The 17,947-nt window shown below is 39.2% G+C and overlaps 1 protein-coding gene across 1 annotated transcript; it reads right to left on the bottom strand.

Moving 5' to 3' along the window:
• Nucleotides 1–14,341: 14,341 nt before the first annotated feature.
• SERPINA7 (serpin family A member 7) lies at nucleotides 14,342–17,689 on the bottom strand. The gene is made up of 4 exons (XM_055564916.1): nucleotides 17,287–17,689; nucleotides 15,965–16,238; nucleotides 15,114–15,261; nucleotides 14,342–14,582 (listed from the first exon to the last, which is right to left on the bottom strand). The coding sequence occupies exons 1-4, from the start codon at nucleotides 17,672–17,674 to the stop codon at nucleotides 14,385–14,387; spliced, it is 1,008 nt and encodes a 335-aa protein (XP_055420891.1). The 5' UTR covers nucleotides 17,675–17,689; the 3' UTR covers nucleotides 14,342–14,384.
• Nucleotides 17,690–17,947: the final 258 nt, after the last annotated feature.

Raw genomic sequence — 17,947 nt, 5'->3', positions numbered from 1 at the left:
TTAGAAGCCATGCTTAGAGCTGCCCAACATCTACATACCCTTCTTCCAATATACTTTCTTCCAAAATTGTTCTTACCTAAAAAGATAGCATTATCTTATGAAATGGGGCTTCCCAGATGGCACTAGTGGTAATGAGTCCACCAGCAGTGCAAGAGACCCAGGTTCGATCCCTGGGTCAGGAAGATCCTTGGAGACAGAAATGGCAACCTATTCCAGTAGTCTTGCCTGGAGAATCCCATGGACAGAGGAGCCTAGTGGGCTACATTCCACAGGATAGCAAAGTGTCAGACACAATTGAAGCAACTTAGCACACACACAGCACATATCTTATGTAATGTAATCCAAAATAAATTCTGTCACTTTCCAGTATTTCTTCAGTCACTTCACTGAGCTTCAATTCCAGGATCATGGGTAATGCTCATACTTTCTCTAGATCTATTATGACTATGTTTTAACATCCCTCAACCTGTGGACTAAATTTAGCCATTTTAAACACCACTTACTTATCATTTTGGAAGAAATGGTTTATATTAATTAAAATATATAGATATAAATCCATGACCAAGAAGAAAGAACCTATTTGTAAAGACCAAAGCCCTCAGTTCTGTAGCTGGCATTGAGGTCATATTTAGCATTTATGACTTCCTTCCTCCACTCTCCATTTAATATATTCTTTTCTTTTACCAGCACCTTAGTAGTTGGGCTTCATTGTTCAGTGGTATAGGCAAACTTTAACTCTTGGCTGATCTGGGATACACTGCCAGAGAAGAGATGCATTGATTTACATTCTGGTTCTAACTTTTCAATATAGATAACAGGTTTACATTGTTTTTCTAGCATACATCCATATCATGCTATTCAGGCAACAAGTGATTGCAAAAGTCCCGTACCCAGTAAGTGACTGAACCAGGGTTTAATTTCAGGTTCCTCTGATTCCAAAATTCACACCTATAGTTCTAGTATGGCTCCTTGAATGAATAAGAGACTGAAATAAGAAGTAGGAAATAAGAGGAACAACATCAGCAGTCATAGGCCCATAATCAGCAAAGAACAGAGGTTTGGATGGGCAGTAGAGAGATGGAAAATAGATAAGACAGCTGCCATAACAAGATAGGGAAAGGGAGGTGCAGGCTGAGACAACCCCTTGCAAAATCGTACCTTGCAAAGTTAATAATTTGCAAGGAAACAAAACAAATAGGTGATAGCAAGAGCAAAAATCGACTTAGACTTTGTGAGGGTGTTTCATCTCAAGTTCTGGGAAGTGTGGTGTATTAAACAGAAAGAGTAACCCTTGTTTCTCCAAACTGCAGAAAGCCACCATTATATCCAAATTGTTTTACTTTCCTTCTTCCTTGCATTATTGTTCTCCATAATACTCATAGCCAAGTAAGACCTAGTATATTTTACTTTTTATCAATAGTTTACTGCCTTTCCACACTTGGAATGTAATCTTCACGAATATTTTATTTTTTTGTTGAGATAGATCCTGGCACAAGATAGGTCCTCTACTTATGTCTGTTGATTGAATGAATGAATGAATGAATGTAACATTTTGATAAAAATGTTTGTGACCCCTGCCACCTACTTTCGAGGCTCTCAAAATTTGGAATACCAAATTCCAACATTCCAGTTGACTTCTTGCAAATGCATGGCTCCTTCTCAAAAACTGATGAAGCTTTCTGACTGCTTTTGTTTATTGCTTTCTATTTCCTGCTGCAGCAGGAAGTGACTTTGGACAAATACCAGTACTGTTGGCATTGCCCCTATTTCTACTATTTCCCTGGAGATAGGTAATGTCCTAGCCAAGAGCAGAGGCTCCACAGTGAGATGGCAGTGAGAATACTTGTCTCAACAAAAAAGCCATTTGATTTGGGGAACATTCCTTAAGCCCCTGAGCCTTTATTTCCTCATTTGCTGCAGAGGTTCCCCAACCGTTTTTGCACCACGAAAGACAATTTTTCCACGGATCCGATGGAGTGGATTTCGGGATGATTCAAGTGCATTACATTTATTGTGCACTTTATTTCTATTGTTATTGCATCATCTCCACCTCAGATTATCAGGTATTAGATCCCAGAGGTTGGGGACTACTGATCTATAGTGCTTCCTTTATTTTATAAATATATATGTGTGTGTGTATATATATATATATATACCTTCCTTCTCACATCTAGAATATATGGACTCCCTCTCCAAAGAAGATAAGCCAGTGTTCTGACATTCAGCTCAAAATCCAGGATCTCTGGGTGGTGAGCAGTTCTATCAGGTCCACGTGTAGATCCTTTTGAATTAAAAGTTATATCATCAATCTCTCCCACATCCCCAATAGACTATGGTGGCATAGGGACAGAATAAGCTGAATAAAAACTCCCATTATAAAAATGGAAGAATGAAAGATATACTGTGATCACTTAGTCATTGCAATGATGGAATCTGATCACTACTCTGAAGATATTCTGCACTTTTAATGAAGGAAGTTTTCTGTTTAGATAGTAAATCTTCTCTATGTGAGAAACTCCCTTGTCCATTGCTAACCATAGACATATCTCAAGTGGGTTTGGGGGATATTTCCTTCCTTGGTGGATACACAATTATCCACATCCCTCTCTCAGAAGGCACAAGTTTGGGGACTATGCCATACAGTCATAAACTCTTTTAAGACCAAGTTTGTGGTTTCTTTGTCAATGCAATTGCCTCAAAACTCAATAAGCTTTCAGTTTATTTGCAACTAACACTGCTTCTGCTGCTACTGCTGCTGCTAAGTCACTTCAGTCGTGTCCGACTCTGTGTGACCCCATAGACGGTAGCCCACCAGGCTCCCCCGTCCCTGGGATTCTCCAGGCAAGAACACTGGAGTGGGTTGCCATTTCCTTCTCCAATGCATGAAAGTGAAAAGTGAAAGTGAAGTCGCTCAGTCGTGTCCGACTCTTAGCGACCCCATGGACTGCAGCCCACCAGGCTCCTCCGTCCATGGGATTTTCCAGGCAAGAGTACTGGAGTGGGGTGCCATTGCCTTCTCCACAACCAACACTATATAACAGCAAACTTATCCAAATCTTTTTTCTAGACATAATTAAGTCTCCCTTATTTCTTTCCTTCCTCACCCCCGGCCAACCTCTTTCCTTAATTGAGGCCATCTAAATCTGTTTGATTGGGTGAGAAGGAAACAACCTTAATCTGATCTTGCTGAGGACATTTGTTTAAGTTCAGTTTAGTTCAGTCAGTCGTGTCCAACTCTTTGCGACCCCATGGACTGGAGCACACCAGGCTTCCCTGTCCATCACCAACTCCCAGAGCTTGCTAAGGCTCATGTCTATCAAGTCTGTGATACCATCCAACCATCCTCTGTTGTTCCCTTCTCCTCCTGCCTTCAATCTTTCTCAGCATCAGGGTCTTTCCCAAGGAGTCAGTTCTTCACATCATGTGGCAAAAGTATTGGGGTTTCAACCTCAGCATCAGTCCCTCCAATGAATAGTCAGGACTTATCTCCTTTAGGATTGACTGGTTGGATCTTTTTGTAGTCCAAGAGACTCTCAAGAGTCTTCTCCAACAACTTCAAAAGTTCAAAAAGCATTGTTTCTTTGGCACTCAGCTTTCTTTATAGTCCAACTCTTACATCCATACATGACTACTGGAAAAACCATAGCCTTGACTAGATGGACCTTTGTCAGCAAAGTAATGTCTCTGCTTTTTAATATGCTGTCTAGTTTGGTCATAGTTTTTCTTCCAAAGAGCAAATGTCTTTTAATTTCAAGGCTGCAGTCACCACATGCAATGATTTTGGAGCCCCCAAAAATAAAGTCTCTCACTGTTTCCATTGTTTCCCAATCTATTTGCCATGAAGTGATGGGACCAGGTGCCATGCTCTTAATTTTGTGAATGTTGAGTTTTTAGCCAACTTTTTCACTCTCCTCTTTCACTTTTATCAAGAGGCTCTTTAGTTCTTCTTTGCTTTCTGCCATACAGGTTGTGTCATCTGCATATCTGAGGTTATTGATATTTCTCCTGGAAATCTTGATTCCAGCTTGTGCTTCATCTAGCTCAGCATTTCACATGATGTACTCTGCATAGAAGTTAAATAAGCGAGGTGACAATATACAGCCTTGATGTACTCTTATTCTAATTTGGAACCAGTCTGTTGTTCCATGTCCAGTTCTAGCCTTAGCTTCTTGACCTCCATACAAATTTGTCAGGACGCAGGTCTGGTGATCTGGTATTCTTGAAGAATTCCCATCTCTTGAAGAATTTCCCACAGTTTTTTGTAACCCACACAGTCAAAGTCTTTGGCATAGTCAATGAAGCAGAAGTAGATGTTTTTTAGGAACTCTCTTGCTTTTCTGATGATCCAACAGATGTTGGCAATTTGATCTCTGGTTCCTCTGCCTTTTCTAAATCCAATTTGAACATCTGGAAGTTTACCGTTGTTGTACTGTTGAAGCCTGGATTGGAGAGTTTTGAGCATTACTTTGCTAGTGTGTCAGATGAGTGCAATTTTGTGGTAGTTTGAGCATTCTTTGGCATTGCCTTTCTTTGGGACTGGAATGAAAACTGACTTTTTCCAATCCTGTAGTCACTGCTGAGTTTTCCCAATTTGCTTACATATTGAGTGTAGCACTTTCACAGCATCACCTTTTAGGATTTGAAATAGCTCAACTGGAATTCCATCACCTCCACTAGCTTTGCTGGCAGTGATGCTTCCTAAGGCCCACTTGGCTTCCCACTGCAGGATTTCTGGCTTTAGGTGAGTGATCACACCATCATGGTTATCTGGGTTACGGAGATCTTTTTTGTATAGTTCTTCTGTGTATCCTTGCCACCTCTTCTTAAGATCTTTTGCTGCTGTTAGGTCCCTACCATTTCTGTCCTTTATTGTGCCCATCTTTGCATGAAATGTTCCCTTGGTATCTCTAATTTTCTTGAAGATATCTCTGGTGTGAAAAGATATCTGTTTAAGGGAAGCCTTAATAAGCCATTTTTCTTCAAAGACATTTTTCTTTTTGAGTTAATTAAAACTTCATCTATTTGGAGTTAATTTTTGTATATAGTGTGAGGTAAGGGTCCAACTTCTTTCTTTTGCATCCAAATATCCAGTTGTCACAACATCATGTGTCAAATAGACTATAATTTCTCATTGAATGAACTTGGGACTCTTGCCAAAATCAAGTCACCATAGATGTATGGGTTCATTTCTAGACTCAAATTCTATTCCACTGATCCACATGTCTATCAACACCAGTACCACACTACTTTGATTACTGTAGCTTGGCATAGGTTTATGTGTAATTTCTAAATCTCTGTTCTTTTTCAAGATGTTTTGGGTACTCAGGATCCCTTGTACTTCCTTATGAATTTTAGGATCAGTTTTTCCATTTCTACAACAAAAGGAGGTTGGAATTTTGATTAGAATTACATTTAATCTGTGGATTCATAATGGGTGAGTAATGCCAACTTAATAGTAAGTCTTCTAAACCATGAACCCAGGGTGACTTTCTATTAATTTATGTATTCTTTACTTTCTTTCAACAACATTGTATAGTTTCAATGTGCAAGTCTTGCATTTTCTTAGCTAAGTTTATGCCTACATATTTTAATCTTTATGATGCTATTGTAAATGTTGTTTTCTTAATTTTCTTTCAGATTGTTTATTGCTAGTATACAGTGTAGATATACACCTGATGTTTGTATGTTGCTTTATATCCTACTATATAGCTGACCTCTTTTATTAGTTCCAGTGGTATCCTGTGGATTCTTTAGGGTTTCATGTGCAAATAGAGATAGTTTATTTCTTCCTTTGAAATTTATTTATTTATTTCCTTTTCTCGCCTAATCCCTTTGGATGTAAATACCAGTAAAATACTGAATATAAGTGGTGAGATTAGGCATCCTTGTCTTTCTCCTGACTGGGGAGAGATGCTGCCAGTTTCTTGCTATTGACTATGGCATTAGCTCTGGGTTCTTAATAAATGTCCTTTGTTATGTTGAGGAAGTTTCCTTTTATTCCTACCTGGTTAATTGCTTATATCATGAAAATGTGTTTAATTTTTTAAAAAATCTTTCTATTATTGAGATGATTTTGTGTTTTTATTCATTCTATTAATATACAGTATTATATTGATTGAATTTTATATATTGAACCACCTTTGCTTTTCTGGGTTAAATCTCCTTGGGTATGGTGTATAATACTTTTTATATTTTCTGGATTCAGCTTACTAGAGTTTTGTTGAGAATATCTGCATCTATATAAATGATATTGGTATTTATTTTCTTTTTTTGTGATGTCTTTGTCTGGCCTTGGTATCAAGGCAATATTGGCCTAATAGGGTAAGTTAGGAAGTGTTCTTTCTTCTATATTATTCCAAGAGTTCAAAAAAAATTGATCTTAATTATTTTGTAGAAATTGGTAAAATTTGACAGTGAAGTCATCTGGGCCTGCACATTTTGGAATTTCTGTATGTAGCTATTATGACCATCTACTCTAGTGTTTCATTTAAGGTTAAAGTTTTTATGTTGAATTTCTGTCTGGATGATCTATCCATTGATGTTAGTGAGGTGTAAAAGTCTGCTACTATTATTGTGTGACTGTCAATATCTCCTTTTAGTTCTACTAATAATTGTCTTATATATTTGATGCTCCAATGCTAGGTGCGTATATATTAATAACTTTCCAGAGTTTGGTAAAATTGATTTTGACAGAATTTACCAATTTATTAGTTGTTTTTATGGAAGAATGGGCTTTTAAGACTCTATTCTACCATTTTCTATCTAAGGACACTAAATGAGCCTTTTAAAAAATTTGTATTGGAGTATAGCTGATTCAAAATGTTATGTTAGCTTCTGCTGTATAGCGAAGTGAATCAGTTATACATATACATATGTCCACTCTTTTTTAGATCATTTTCCCATATAGGTCATTACAGAGTATTCAGACAAGTTCCCTGTGCTATGCAGTAGGTCCTTATGAGTTATCTCTTTTATATATAATAGTATATATATATATATCACACTCTCCCAATTTATCCTCCCCTTCCCCACTTCCTCCTAGTAACCATACATAAATTTGTTTTCTACATCTTTGACTCTATTTCTGTTTTTAAAATAAGTTCATTGATACCATTAGATAACACGTATAAGTGATATATGGCATTTGTCTTTCTGATTTGCTTTGCTTAGTATGAAAATCTCTAGATCCATCCATGTTGTTGCAAATAGCATTATTTCATTATTTATTATGGATGAGTAATATTTCCTTTTGTGTGTGTGTACACACACACACACACACATATATAAACACTTTCTTTATCCATTCCTCTGTTGATAGACATTTAGGTTACTTCCATGTTCTGGCTATTGTAGATAGTAATGAGCTTTTTTTCTTAAAGACTTTTTCATCCTGAAGTCTTATTATTTATTTTTTTTTAATTTTATTTTATTTTTAAACAAAGTCTTTTTATTTAGAAGTCTTATTATTTAGAATCCAGAAGTAATTAACATTTTATTTTTTTTTTTTATTTTTTTTTTTTAATTTTATTTTATTTTTAAACTTTACATAACTGTATTAGATTTGCCAAATATCAAAATGAATCCGCCACAGGTTTACATGTGTTCCCCATCCTGAACCCTCCTCCCTCCTCCCTCCCCATTCCATCCCTCTGGGTCGTCCCAGTGCACCAGCCCCAAGCATCCAGTATCGTGCATCGAACCTGGACTGGCAACTCGTTTCATACATGATATTTTACATGTTTCAATGCCATTCTCCCAAATCTTCCCACCCTCTCCCTCTCCCACAGAGTCCATAAGACTGTTCTATACATCAGTGTCTCTTTTGCTGTCTCGTACACAGGGTTATTGTTACCATCTTTCTAAATTCCATATATATGCGTTAGTATACTGTATTGGTGTTTTTCTTTCTGGCTTACTTCACTCTGTATAATAGGCTCCAGTTTCATCCACCTCATTAGAACTGCTTCAATGCCACAAGATCACTGCTATAAACTGAATGTATCCCTCCAAACTTTATATGCTGAAACCTTAATCCACCATGTGACTATATATGGAGATAGAGCTTTTAGATTGTAATTGAGCAAAAAATTAACTATAAGGTTGAGGTCCTAATTATGCAGGTTTTGAGGCTTTACAAGAAGGAGATCTCTCTCTCTCTCTTTCTACACACACACACACACACACACACACACACAGAGGCTGTGTCAGGACAGAGTGAGAAGGTGGCTATCTATAAGCCAGGGGGCTAATATTTACTAGTATTCATTCCTACTGTATTTTGATCTGGGACTTCTGGCCTCTAAAATTATGACAAAATTAATTTCTGTTGTGTAAGACACCCAATTGATGACAGTTAGCAGACTAAGACATGTTTTGTTAGTGAGAAATGGGGCTATAACAAATACCTTAAAATGTGGAAGTGGCTTTGAAACTGGGTAATGGGTAGAGGCTGGAAGAGTTGTATGATGAAATCTAGAAAGATGGACATTAAGCTGATTCTAGTGAGGCCTCAGCAGGAAATGAGCAACATATATAATGTATATGAGATTCATTGATTGATTTTATGGAACTGGATCACATGATTGTGGAAGCTGGCAAGTCCAAAACTGGGGGACATGCTGGCAGAGTGGAGATTCAGGGAAGAGTTGATGTTGTAGTCTTGTGCCAAAGGCAGTTCAGAGGCAGAAAATTTTCTTCCTGTTCCTACAACTCTGGGCTCTCTAGGGTTGCAGAGCATGATCTCCAAACAAAAAGTACTTCTCCCATGAAAACCAACAAGAATCCCATTGCCTGGACACTTCAGGATTCTTTTTTCAGTGTATAACAAGCAAGAAGAGGAATCACTATCTGTTGTGGTCATCCTGCAGACACAGAATGGACCCCTGCTCAAAATTTGTTTCAGATGTCAAGATTGGCAAATACACAAATTGTGAAAGTCTTGTTGCTTACATGGTAAGGATTTTTCAAGAGTCAGATTCTTTTGCTCACCCAAAATCACTTCAGAGATCAGAGAAATAAAACTGGCTTGAGGTTTTTATGGTAAGTAGGGTATGGAGATTCTTTTGTGCATGCAGGGACATATGAAATTTAAACCTCCCATCAGCACCAAAGGAAGGAACACCTAGGTTTCTTGTAAGCTTGCCCAGATGTGGTACACAAGAGGAATAGGGAGAGGTGAGGCTTAAAAGATGCTAGCAGTCAAACATTAAAAAATGGATTCAGGGGATTTCCCTGGTGGTCCAGTGGTTAAGGCTCTGCCTTCCAATGCAGGGGTCACAGGTTTGATCTCTGGTCAGGGAATTAAGATCCCACATGCAATACAGGTGGCCAAAAAACAGGTTCAGACTATCACACCATCTAGACAAGGGAAGTTGACCCTCTATCAGGAGGAGGAAGAAATGTTACACAGTGGAAGCAAGCTAAATATGCTTGGCCACAAAGAAATAATCCACATGGTGCCTTTTGATATTCCTTTGACCAATTTTGATGGGGAATGGACATATGCAGTAACCTTGGCCAAAGAAGTGCTCTTGTCAGGGATGAGGGTCTCAGTCATGTTACCAAGTGAGGTACAGAAACCAGCTGAAGAGAGGAGAAATGTAGAATGGATAGTAGAGGACTCTGGAGGATCTCCTTGGACTTAATATGAAAAAGTAGATTTTGGTAGCATTAGAAGTAGATTGTGTTGGACTTGGAAGTGTCCCATACATATTCCTCTTCAAGAAAGGGCTTCTTTTTTCAGAGTCTAGTTGTCCAGTTAGTAGAAAGCCCTCAGTTTTCAGACCTTTCTAAGATAGTCTTAGTTGTAGAGAGATGTCTGGCCCATATCCAATTACTGATTGAGGTGGTTGTGTGAAGGCCCATCCATTTCATTGCACCAGTTGCAAAGGCACTCCCTAATAAACATTGTGTATGTTGAAACTCAACATTCATAAAAAAACTAAGACCATGGCATCTGGTCCCATCACTTCATGGCAAATAGATGGGTAAAAAATGAAAACAGTGACAGATTTTATTTTCTTGGGCTCCAAAAATCACTGCAGACAGTGATTGCAGCCATGAAATTAAAAGAAGCTTGCTCCTTGGAAGGAAAGCTATGACAAACCTAAACAGTGTATTACAAAGCAGAGACATCACTTTGCCAACAGATGTCCATATAGTCAAAGTTATGGTTTGTCCAGTAGTCATGTACAGAACTGAGAATTCAACCATAAAGAAGGCTGAGCACTGAAGAACTGATGCTTTTGAATTGGGTGCTGGAGAAGACTCTTGAGAGTCCCTTGGACTGCAAGGGGATCAAATCTGCCAATTCTAAAGGAAATAAACCCTGAATATTCATTGGAAGGACTGTTGCTGAAGCTGAAGGTCCAATACTTTGGCCACCTGATGCAAAAAGCTGACTCATTGGAAAAGACCCTGATGCTGGGAAAGACCGAAGGCAAAAAGAGAAGGGGCCGGCAGAGGATGAGCTGGTTAGATGGCATCACCAACTCAACGGACATGAATCTGAGCAAACTGAGAGATAGTGAAGGCCAGGAAAACCTGGTGTGCTCCAGTCCATGGGGTCTCAAAGATTCAGGCACCACTTAGTGACTGAACAACAACAATGATGAACTCTGTCTTCTTCCTGGAGAATATAACCTGCAGCATCCCAACTAGTGCTACCAATTTCTGTATGACTTGGAATAAGGCTAGTGTTATGGACAGGATATATGTGTTCCTCCCATTCATATGTTGAAGGCCTGTCTTGGCAGTGTGACTATATATGGACTAAGGAAGTAATTAAGGCTAAATGAGGTGGCCAGAGTGGGCACCTTTTCTGATAAGATTAGTGTTCTTATAAGAAGAGCTACCTAAGAGCTCAGTGGCTCTTCCCACACACAAGTATGCATGAGAGAAAAAGGCATGAGAGCACATGGCACAAAGGCTTCAACTAGGAAGAAAGATTTCAACAGAAATGTGATTTGCCAGCACCTTGATCACAGATCTCTAGCCTTGACAACCGAGAGAAAAAAAAGTTTCTCTTATTTAAGCCAGTTTGTGGTGTTGTTATGGCAGTCTGATCAGACTAATACAGCCATGCTGCTTAGTAAATATTCTCACAATAAATCTAATTCTTAAAGAAGACAGAAATTTATTTCTAGTCACCTAATCATCAGCAATAAGAATTTTAGGTCAGTGGCCACCTCTCTTACAGGTAGGTATTTAGATATCAAGGTCTTTTCCATTTTGTTTTACTGCAAAGGCAGAATTTTTAACCTGGAGTCCAGAAAAACTTCAAGGATGTTTAAGGATAAAGTTTTGAGAACCTATACATTTGTTTATGAAAAATTTCATCTATAATTTTACCAACCTCCAACCAAAATTTAGCATTTTGTTCATTTATAAATGTGGGCCACAAACCACAGCAGTGGCCACTGTACCTGTGATTTTTGTCACAAAGTTCACATAATTTCAAAGCACATTATTATTGTTGGAGATATCTTGAAATATCACATACTTCCTATTACTTTGGAAAGAATGTTTTCATTATACCACTTATAAGATCTAATTAATACATTGTAGTTGAAGCACACATATCACCACATTAGTAATTTCAATTGCATTATTTTTATAATTATATTTCAATATTACTGATGGCTTTTGTAATGCTAAATTTTTTGACATTTAAAATACTACTCTGAAAAGAGGCTCATATATTGCACCACGCTAAAGAGCTCTTCATCTTCCTGGTCATCAAACTATTAATAGATCATGAGTAAGTCCACAATCCAGTTCAAATGAGATGGAAAAAGAATGATAGAGGTACCTGACTTATTGTAATGCCCTGACCAGTAAACGTCACACCACACCTATACTCATATTCCATTGATGAGAACTTAGTCTCATGGGCACCCTTAATTGTAAGAAAGGCTAAGAAATGTAATATATTAGGGAAGACTTGTGTCTATGATTCTATTACAATGGAGAAAGGAAAACAGAGTTAATTAACTTCATACAATCTATGCCACTACTCTTTTGTACCTTGTCCCCCTGCAAGTTTTCTCCCTTTTGTTCTAAGAGTTTAAGCATAGATTTTTATTGGGTTTTTCTGTGCAGAGAGATTTGTTTTCTCCTTTCTGCTCCATTTTTAATAATGTGTATTTCTTTTTCTTATCTTGCTGTATTCACTGGGACCTCCAGGGTAATGTTTAATAGGAACAATAATAAAGTATTTGCCTTTTTTCCCAATTTAGTAAAAATTCTGCTGTGAACTTTTACTGCTAAATGATATATTGGTATAGGTATTTTATGATTAACCCTTATGTAATTAAGGAATTTATATTTTAGTCTTGGTTTGCTAGAATAAACTGAGATTTATAAGGTAAATAGTGACCATCCTTCAAGATCCAGCTACAGGAATAAGTGATTAAATGAGGCTTATTCTCTAATAAGATACATGAACTGCTAGAAAGACAGTGTCTTCATAATTCCCAACTTACAACTGGAGAAACTGATATTTCTCTCAGAACAATTTCTGATTGAACTAATTTGGGGAGGTTTAGAGAGGGAAATGTATGGCATTTACTCAGGTCTCTGGAGGTAGGGCCTGAGCTAGAAAGCATATCTGCAAATCAGGAGACCCACACTATAATCTTGGCTCTGGCCCTAAGTTACTGGCTAATGTTGACCAACAAGAATAACAATTAATATTTATAAGGCTTTTTATCAAACATCTGGGCTTCCCAGTTGGTGCTAGTGGTAAAGAACCCACCTGCCAATGCAGAAGATGTAAGAGACTCAGGTTCAATTCCTGGGTCAGGAAGATCCCCTGGAGGAGGGCATGGCAACCCACTCCAGTATTCTTGCCTGGAGAATTCCATGGACAGAGGAGCCTGGCAGGCTACAGTCCATGGAGTCACAGTCAGACACGACTGAGCAGCCAATACTTTCCTTATCAGATGTCTGGCTCTGTGATGAGAACATTACATGCATTATAGCAGGAATGTTCACAAAATCCTGATGACATGGATATCATTAGTGCTCCCATTTTAAAGATGAGGAAAACAAAGTGAAGGGTTTAAGTACCTTGTCCAAGATCACAAAACAATATAAACAGCAAATCCAGAATTGTAATGTAACCTCAGTGAAACCAAACTGCATGTTAGCAATGATTTTTCTGTCCTATAAATCACCTTTCCTGTCTGGACTTCCAACTTATTATCTATAAAACCAAAATGTAAGCTATACCAGGAGTAAGCAAACCTCCATCCAAATTGTCTAATAAAACACTAGAATGCTTGTGGGTTATATACTTCTCTAAATATATATATTTATTTCAACCTGAAAGTGCAATATTTGCAAAAGCACTTATGCACTTGTTATTATTTCCCTGTCACTGAAGAATTGCACCTTAGAGCTAGAATTTCAGATAGTACATCATTGACAGTCACTGTACTATTTGTGGGTACTGAATTCTAATCCTGGGGCTTTGAATGCATATTGTCTGAGATGAAGTCTAGTTTAGTAGATGGGGGTAGAAGAACATGAACAGACAAGGGGAAGTTGCTGAAGCATCTGAGAACAGGGAGGTATCAAACTTCAGTAAAACTAACCAGGAGATTTATACTTAAGCAAGTGGGACAGGGGTACAACTTTTAGAAAGGGGTCTGATTAGAATACAGAAAAGGAAGGGCTATGAGTTATAATATAAATGAATCACTTTCCTTCTCCCCTCCCAGCTTATAAATTAGCAATAAGAAAACATTTTTTAGGGGCAAGGTGGGCTTGTACAGTGAAGTTCATCTTTGTCTCTCTTGCTTTTTTGTACCATGCTTGTTAGGTTACAAAAGCTACATCCCTACAAGTAGCTCTCAGTCAGTGACTCAGCCCTGTAGTGAAAACATCTTTTTACAAGCCACCAGTGGCAGTTCTGGCAAGAACACAGAGAACAGTTTTGATTAGGTGGGAAGAAGGAGGTTGAAAAGTTCACATATAATCCACTGCCTTTATGCTGCTTAATATTCGTTGTACTTTTTATTGGAATCATGGGGTATGAGGACCTGACCTTCATTTCAACTATTTGCCAAGAGGGCAGAAGACAGGGCATTTGTCAGCCCAGTAAAATTCCTTGGAGCTGACTAATTGGGATGGGAGTGGATGTTCTGACAAAGAGGAACACAATGACATGGGGCCTTCCTGTGCTTTGGATACTGAGCCACTCATTGACTATCCGAACACATGAGTGGCCTCTTTCACACCTGGTGTAGTTCGGCTAGGGTCCAACCTCCACCCCTGCACAAAGGAAATCATGTCCAAGCCCATATCGATCGCATCAGGCTATACTATTTATTCATTTCTCATTGCAATAAGCACATGAAATTAGCCAATAGCCTCTTTCCCAACTACACTTCCATTGGGTCCACAACTTTCCCTAGAAAGAGAATACTCCTAGTGTTTTTCTCCAATATCAACAACAGGAAAGATCTATCAAATCGGATGATAGGATGAAGAAGAGTTGTCTCAGGCTGATTCAGGAATCTGACTTCAGGAATGGCTTCAGTTCCCTTTTCACCAATGTAAAACATAGCCTTGTGGGCAACCTGTTGGGGGAGAACAAACACTGCTGATCCCCTAAAGAAACAGGAAATGACTTTGAAACAGTTTAGAAGTAGGGAAGTAGAAGAAAGGATGGGACTACCCCTTCACTATACTGTGTTGATGGTGCTTGAATATGAAAGACACTAGTCTAAGTGTAGTTAATGAATCTCTGCTGACTTTAGAACTTGCTGTCAAGGGACAACCTTTTATTCATGGCTTTCTGACTAGAAGTCATTTATTAAGCTTTCTCCTGCCCCTGCCACCTCCTCAAGAACTGTATTCCATCAGAGTCAATTCTAATGATTAAGTTCTTCCATCAGAATCATTTTAGAACATGAAAGTCGAGGATGGAAGTAAATGTTACAATGACTTGTTTTGGGGGTAATGAGAATGACCCTGGAGTAAATCTGGCATAGGAAGAGTTATTCTGCCTCTATAGGCTTCAGAATCATCACCAATAAAATGAGAGATCTGAATTAACTGCTTGTCAATGGCCCTTACATCTCATATATTAAAGGACTCTATCAACTTACATTGGAAACTTTAAGACCATTGTCCTTTGTGAGTCCAGAAAAATCAGCATTGTCAGTAAAAGCATCCTGGATGCCCATCTTCAGAAGGATGTCTCCAAGGTCATATGTGGCAGAAATGGAAAACTTTGGAACAAATAAGTCAACCCACCTGTGGGGAAAGGAAGAGGGAACATATGGCTATTAAAACACCAAGCTCATGATTCCCTCCCTTTCTGTCTCCTTGGTATGGTCTTGGATTCTGCTCCTTCCCTAGGTATTGATAACCACTACTATGCAGGTCAACACATGATACCAAAACCTTAGAAGTTATCCTAGAAGGAATGCTCTCTGGTTCAGCCCATTTGGGACTGCGGCAATGGAAGTTGGAAGATGTGACCCACTTATAATAAAAAACAAACATCTCTAGGGATATTCACAAAAGTTAGGATGTCAATGGCATGAATGTCAATTTGGAGTACCAGGGGAATTTCATGGATTTCCATCCAGCACTTCTAGTGCAGTATGGAACAACTATCAATATCTTACCCATCCCCCAAGCTCCAGCTGGACTCTGGGAAAGCATTTTACTAGCTGGCTGACTTTGTATAGTTCATTTCATTTTTCTAGTCCCAACTTCTTCATTTGAAAAATTCTTATAATATTATCCCCTTTGCAGGTTTATTGATGAGTTTAGATGAAATAATGTATGTAAAGTACCCAGCAAAGGGATTGGCAAAGAGGATCTCCTCACTATACTTTGGTGGTCATCACACAGCTCTTAAGTAATTCAGAGTGTTTCTCCTGCCTCTGGGTTTCTTCTGAACTTAGTCTTATGCCCACCCTCCACTTTTCACATCATCTAAGATGTTTACCCCTTCCGCAGTAAGCGGTTCCACTTCTTCAGTGTTTTAGATGACATGGCCCCTTCCACCCACTCCATCTGACCCTCCTTGGGAAGGACAAAGAGTGCCAGAGCATTCTTGCTGTAGTCCATTTGCAGCACTGTGCAGTTCAGCTCTGTATCCACCAGGTGATAGTATTGTTCCATCTGGTGCATCATGGGCACTTGCACTGTTGTGGTCTTGTCCACTAAGAAGCTGGAACCCTCTTCTGTCTTGGATGGATCAAAAGGATTTGCCCACTGGGCTTAAAATACAAAGAGGAGAGAGTTTGTTTTAAACCTGTATTAGCGCCAATGTGAAGCTCTCCATCAGTCATCTAATCTAGTAATGAATACCACCACAGAGGTAGGTAACTTCTGTCAACCAGTTTTAAAAATGAGTAACTGAGAATCAGGGAGAGATAGTGACTTTACATGGTCTCCCAGGTAGCTGGTGGCAGAGCCAGGAGTCACACCCAGGGCTATTGTACTCCATGTTCAACAGATGTTCCGTCTGTGTTCAAAATCACTATACTTACACTAAACCCATCAGAGCCACAGTTTCCTCTTCCGTAAAAAGGTATAAGCACATCCAACACACAGGATGAAATGAGACAACAGATCTGTTCTGCCGTTTTATCCGTCTACAAGTGTGTGATTTGTGGCCAAGAATCGTTCTCTCTTCCACCAAACATGGCTGACATGTGCTGTAGAACCAGGAGGAATCATTTGGGCACAGCACCTTCAGAAAAGAGTCACATGATTCTTGTTGTTACAAGAACCAGCTTTAGAATCAGACAAACCTGGGTGGGAATACCAGCTCTGAAATTTATTAACTGTGAAGCTTAGAGGAGACAATGTGTGTCAACCACACATGTAGCACGGAGCTTGGTATATAGTGGGTACATAGTACGTGATAGAAGTCTTCAAGTAACATGCCCAAGAATGAACAGCAAGTGAGGGTCACAATAAGGTTTAAAACTAATTCTGTTTACCTGCCAAGTGCAAGCTTGTCTCACCTCACCAAATCTTCTGGAAACCATCCTTTAGCTAAATGTGAGCTGGGTGTTCAAACCATTGTAACTCCTCATCTCTCTGAATGTTCCCTCTCCCTAGAGATTTCCTTGTTTCATCCACAGAGCTATGTGTCCCTCCGGGAATATCCAAAATTACACACAGCTATATCCAATGGAACAGGTCTCTGTGGTACGAGAGACACCCACTAATGCCAGTGAGAAGACACCATGAGCTCCCTCCAGTGCCCCATCAAATTACTGGAACATTGAACTAGAAATTGACATCTTAGAACCTTACCTTTAAAGCAAAGATAGTTCACCAGGACTGTGATGGTGTTCGGTTTGAGGTCTTGGATTAGGCCCACAATTTTCCCCTTGGTTTGCTTCTCCACATGACTATTGATCTCCTGCTGGGCTGCAGAAATATTGGAGAAGTCGGTAGAAAAGACTTCAGTCTCATAGAGGTTCTTGACATCATCCAAGAACTTTTCCAGTGGTTTCAGCTGCTTCCCAATGAAAAGGGCATTTCCCATCTGTAATTCCAGCTCCTTCTTTGGAAAATTCAGTGAACAGATCAGGTGCTGGAAGCCCTGCTGGATCTCTGCCACTGGAGTGTCTGTAAGGTTGAACCCCAAGCCTTCCAGGATTTGAGTTTGGGTGCTGGAGCAGGCCCCAAGGGAGAGCATGGCCAATCCTGCAGAGATGCTCACAGGGGAAAAGAAGATGTTCTGATCTGGAGTCTCCACAGTGAACCTCCGGTACAGGTTGAATGCAAAGTCAGCATTGATAGATGACATCTTATAGAGAGTGGCATTTTGTTGGGGGGAAAGGCAGGAGGTTATTTTGCCTTCACAGCTGTTAGGTGGTGCACAATGAAGCCCAAGTATCAAGAGAACCAGAGAGAACAGTGGCATTTTGGAAGGAAGGTAATCTATAAGAGATGAGGTGAGAAAACCATT

This window comes from Bubalus kerabau, chromosome X, assembly GCF_029407905.1.
Source record: "Bubalus kerabau isolate K-KA32 ecotype Philippines breed swamp buffalo chromosome X, PCC_UOA_SB_1v2, whole genome shotgun sequence".
Classification (NCBI taxonomy): domain Eukaryota; kingdom Metazoa; phylum Chordata; class Mammalia; order Artiodactyla; family Bovidae; genus Bubalus; species Bubalus kerabau.
Note: the sequence above shows the minus strand (reverse complement) of the source record. Positions and strands in the feature narration are given on the sequence as shown.

Excerpts from the sequence above, each read along its gene's own strand:
- SERPINA7 (XM_055564916.1), bottom strand. The coding sequence starts at position 17,674 with ATGCTCTCCCTTGGGGCCTGCTCCAGCACCCAAACTCAAATCCTGGAA. Across the intron at positions 15,262-15,964 it reads AACCGCTTACTGCGGAAGGG|GTGGGTTGACTTATTTGTTC; the intron begins GTAAACATCTTA and ends CTTTCCCCACAG. Across the intron at positions 14,583-15,113 it reads ATGGTCTTAAAGTTTCCAAT|GTTGCCCACAAGGCTATGTT; the intron begins GTAAGTTGATAG and ends CTCCCCCAACAG.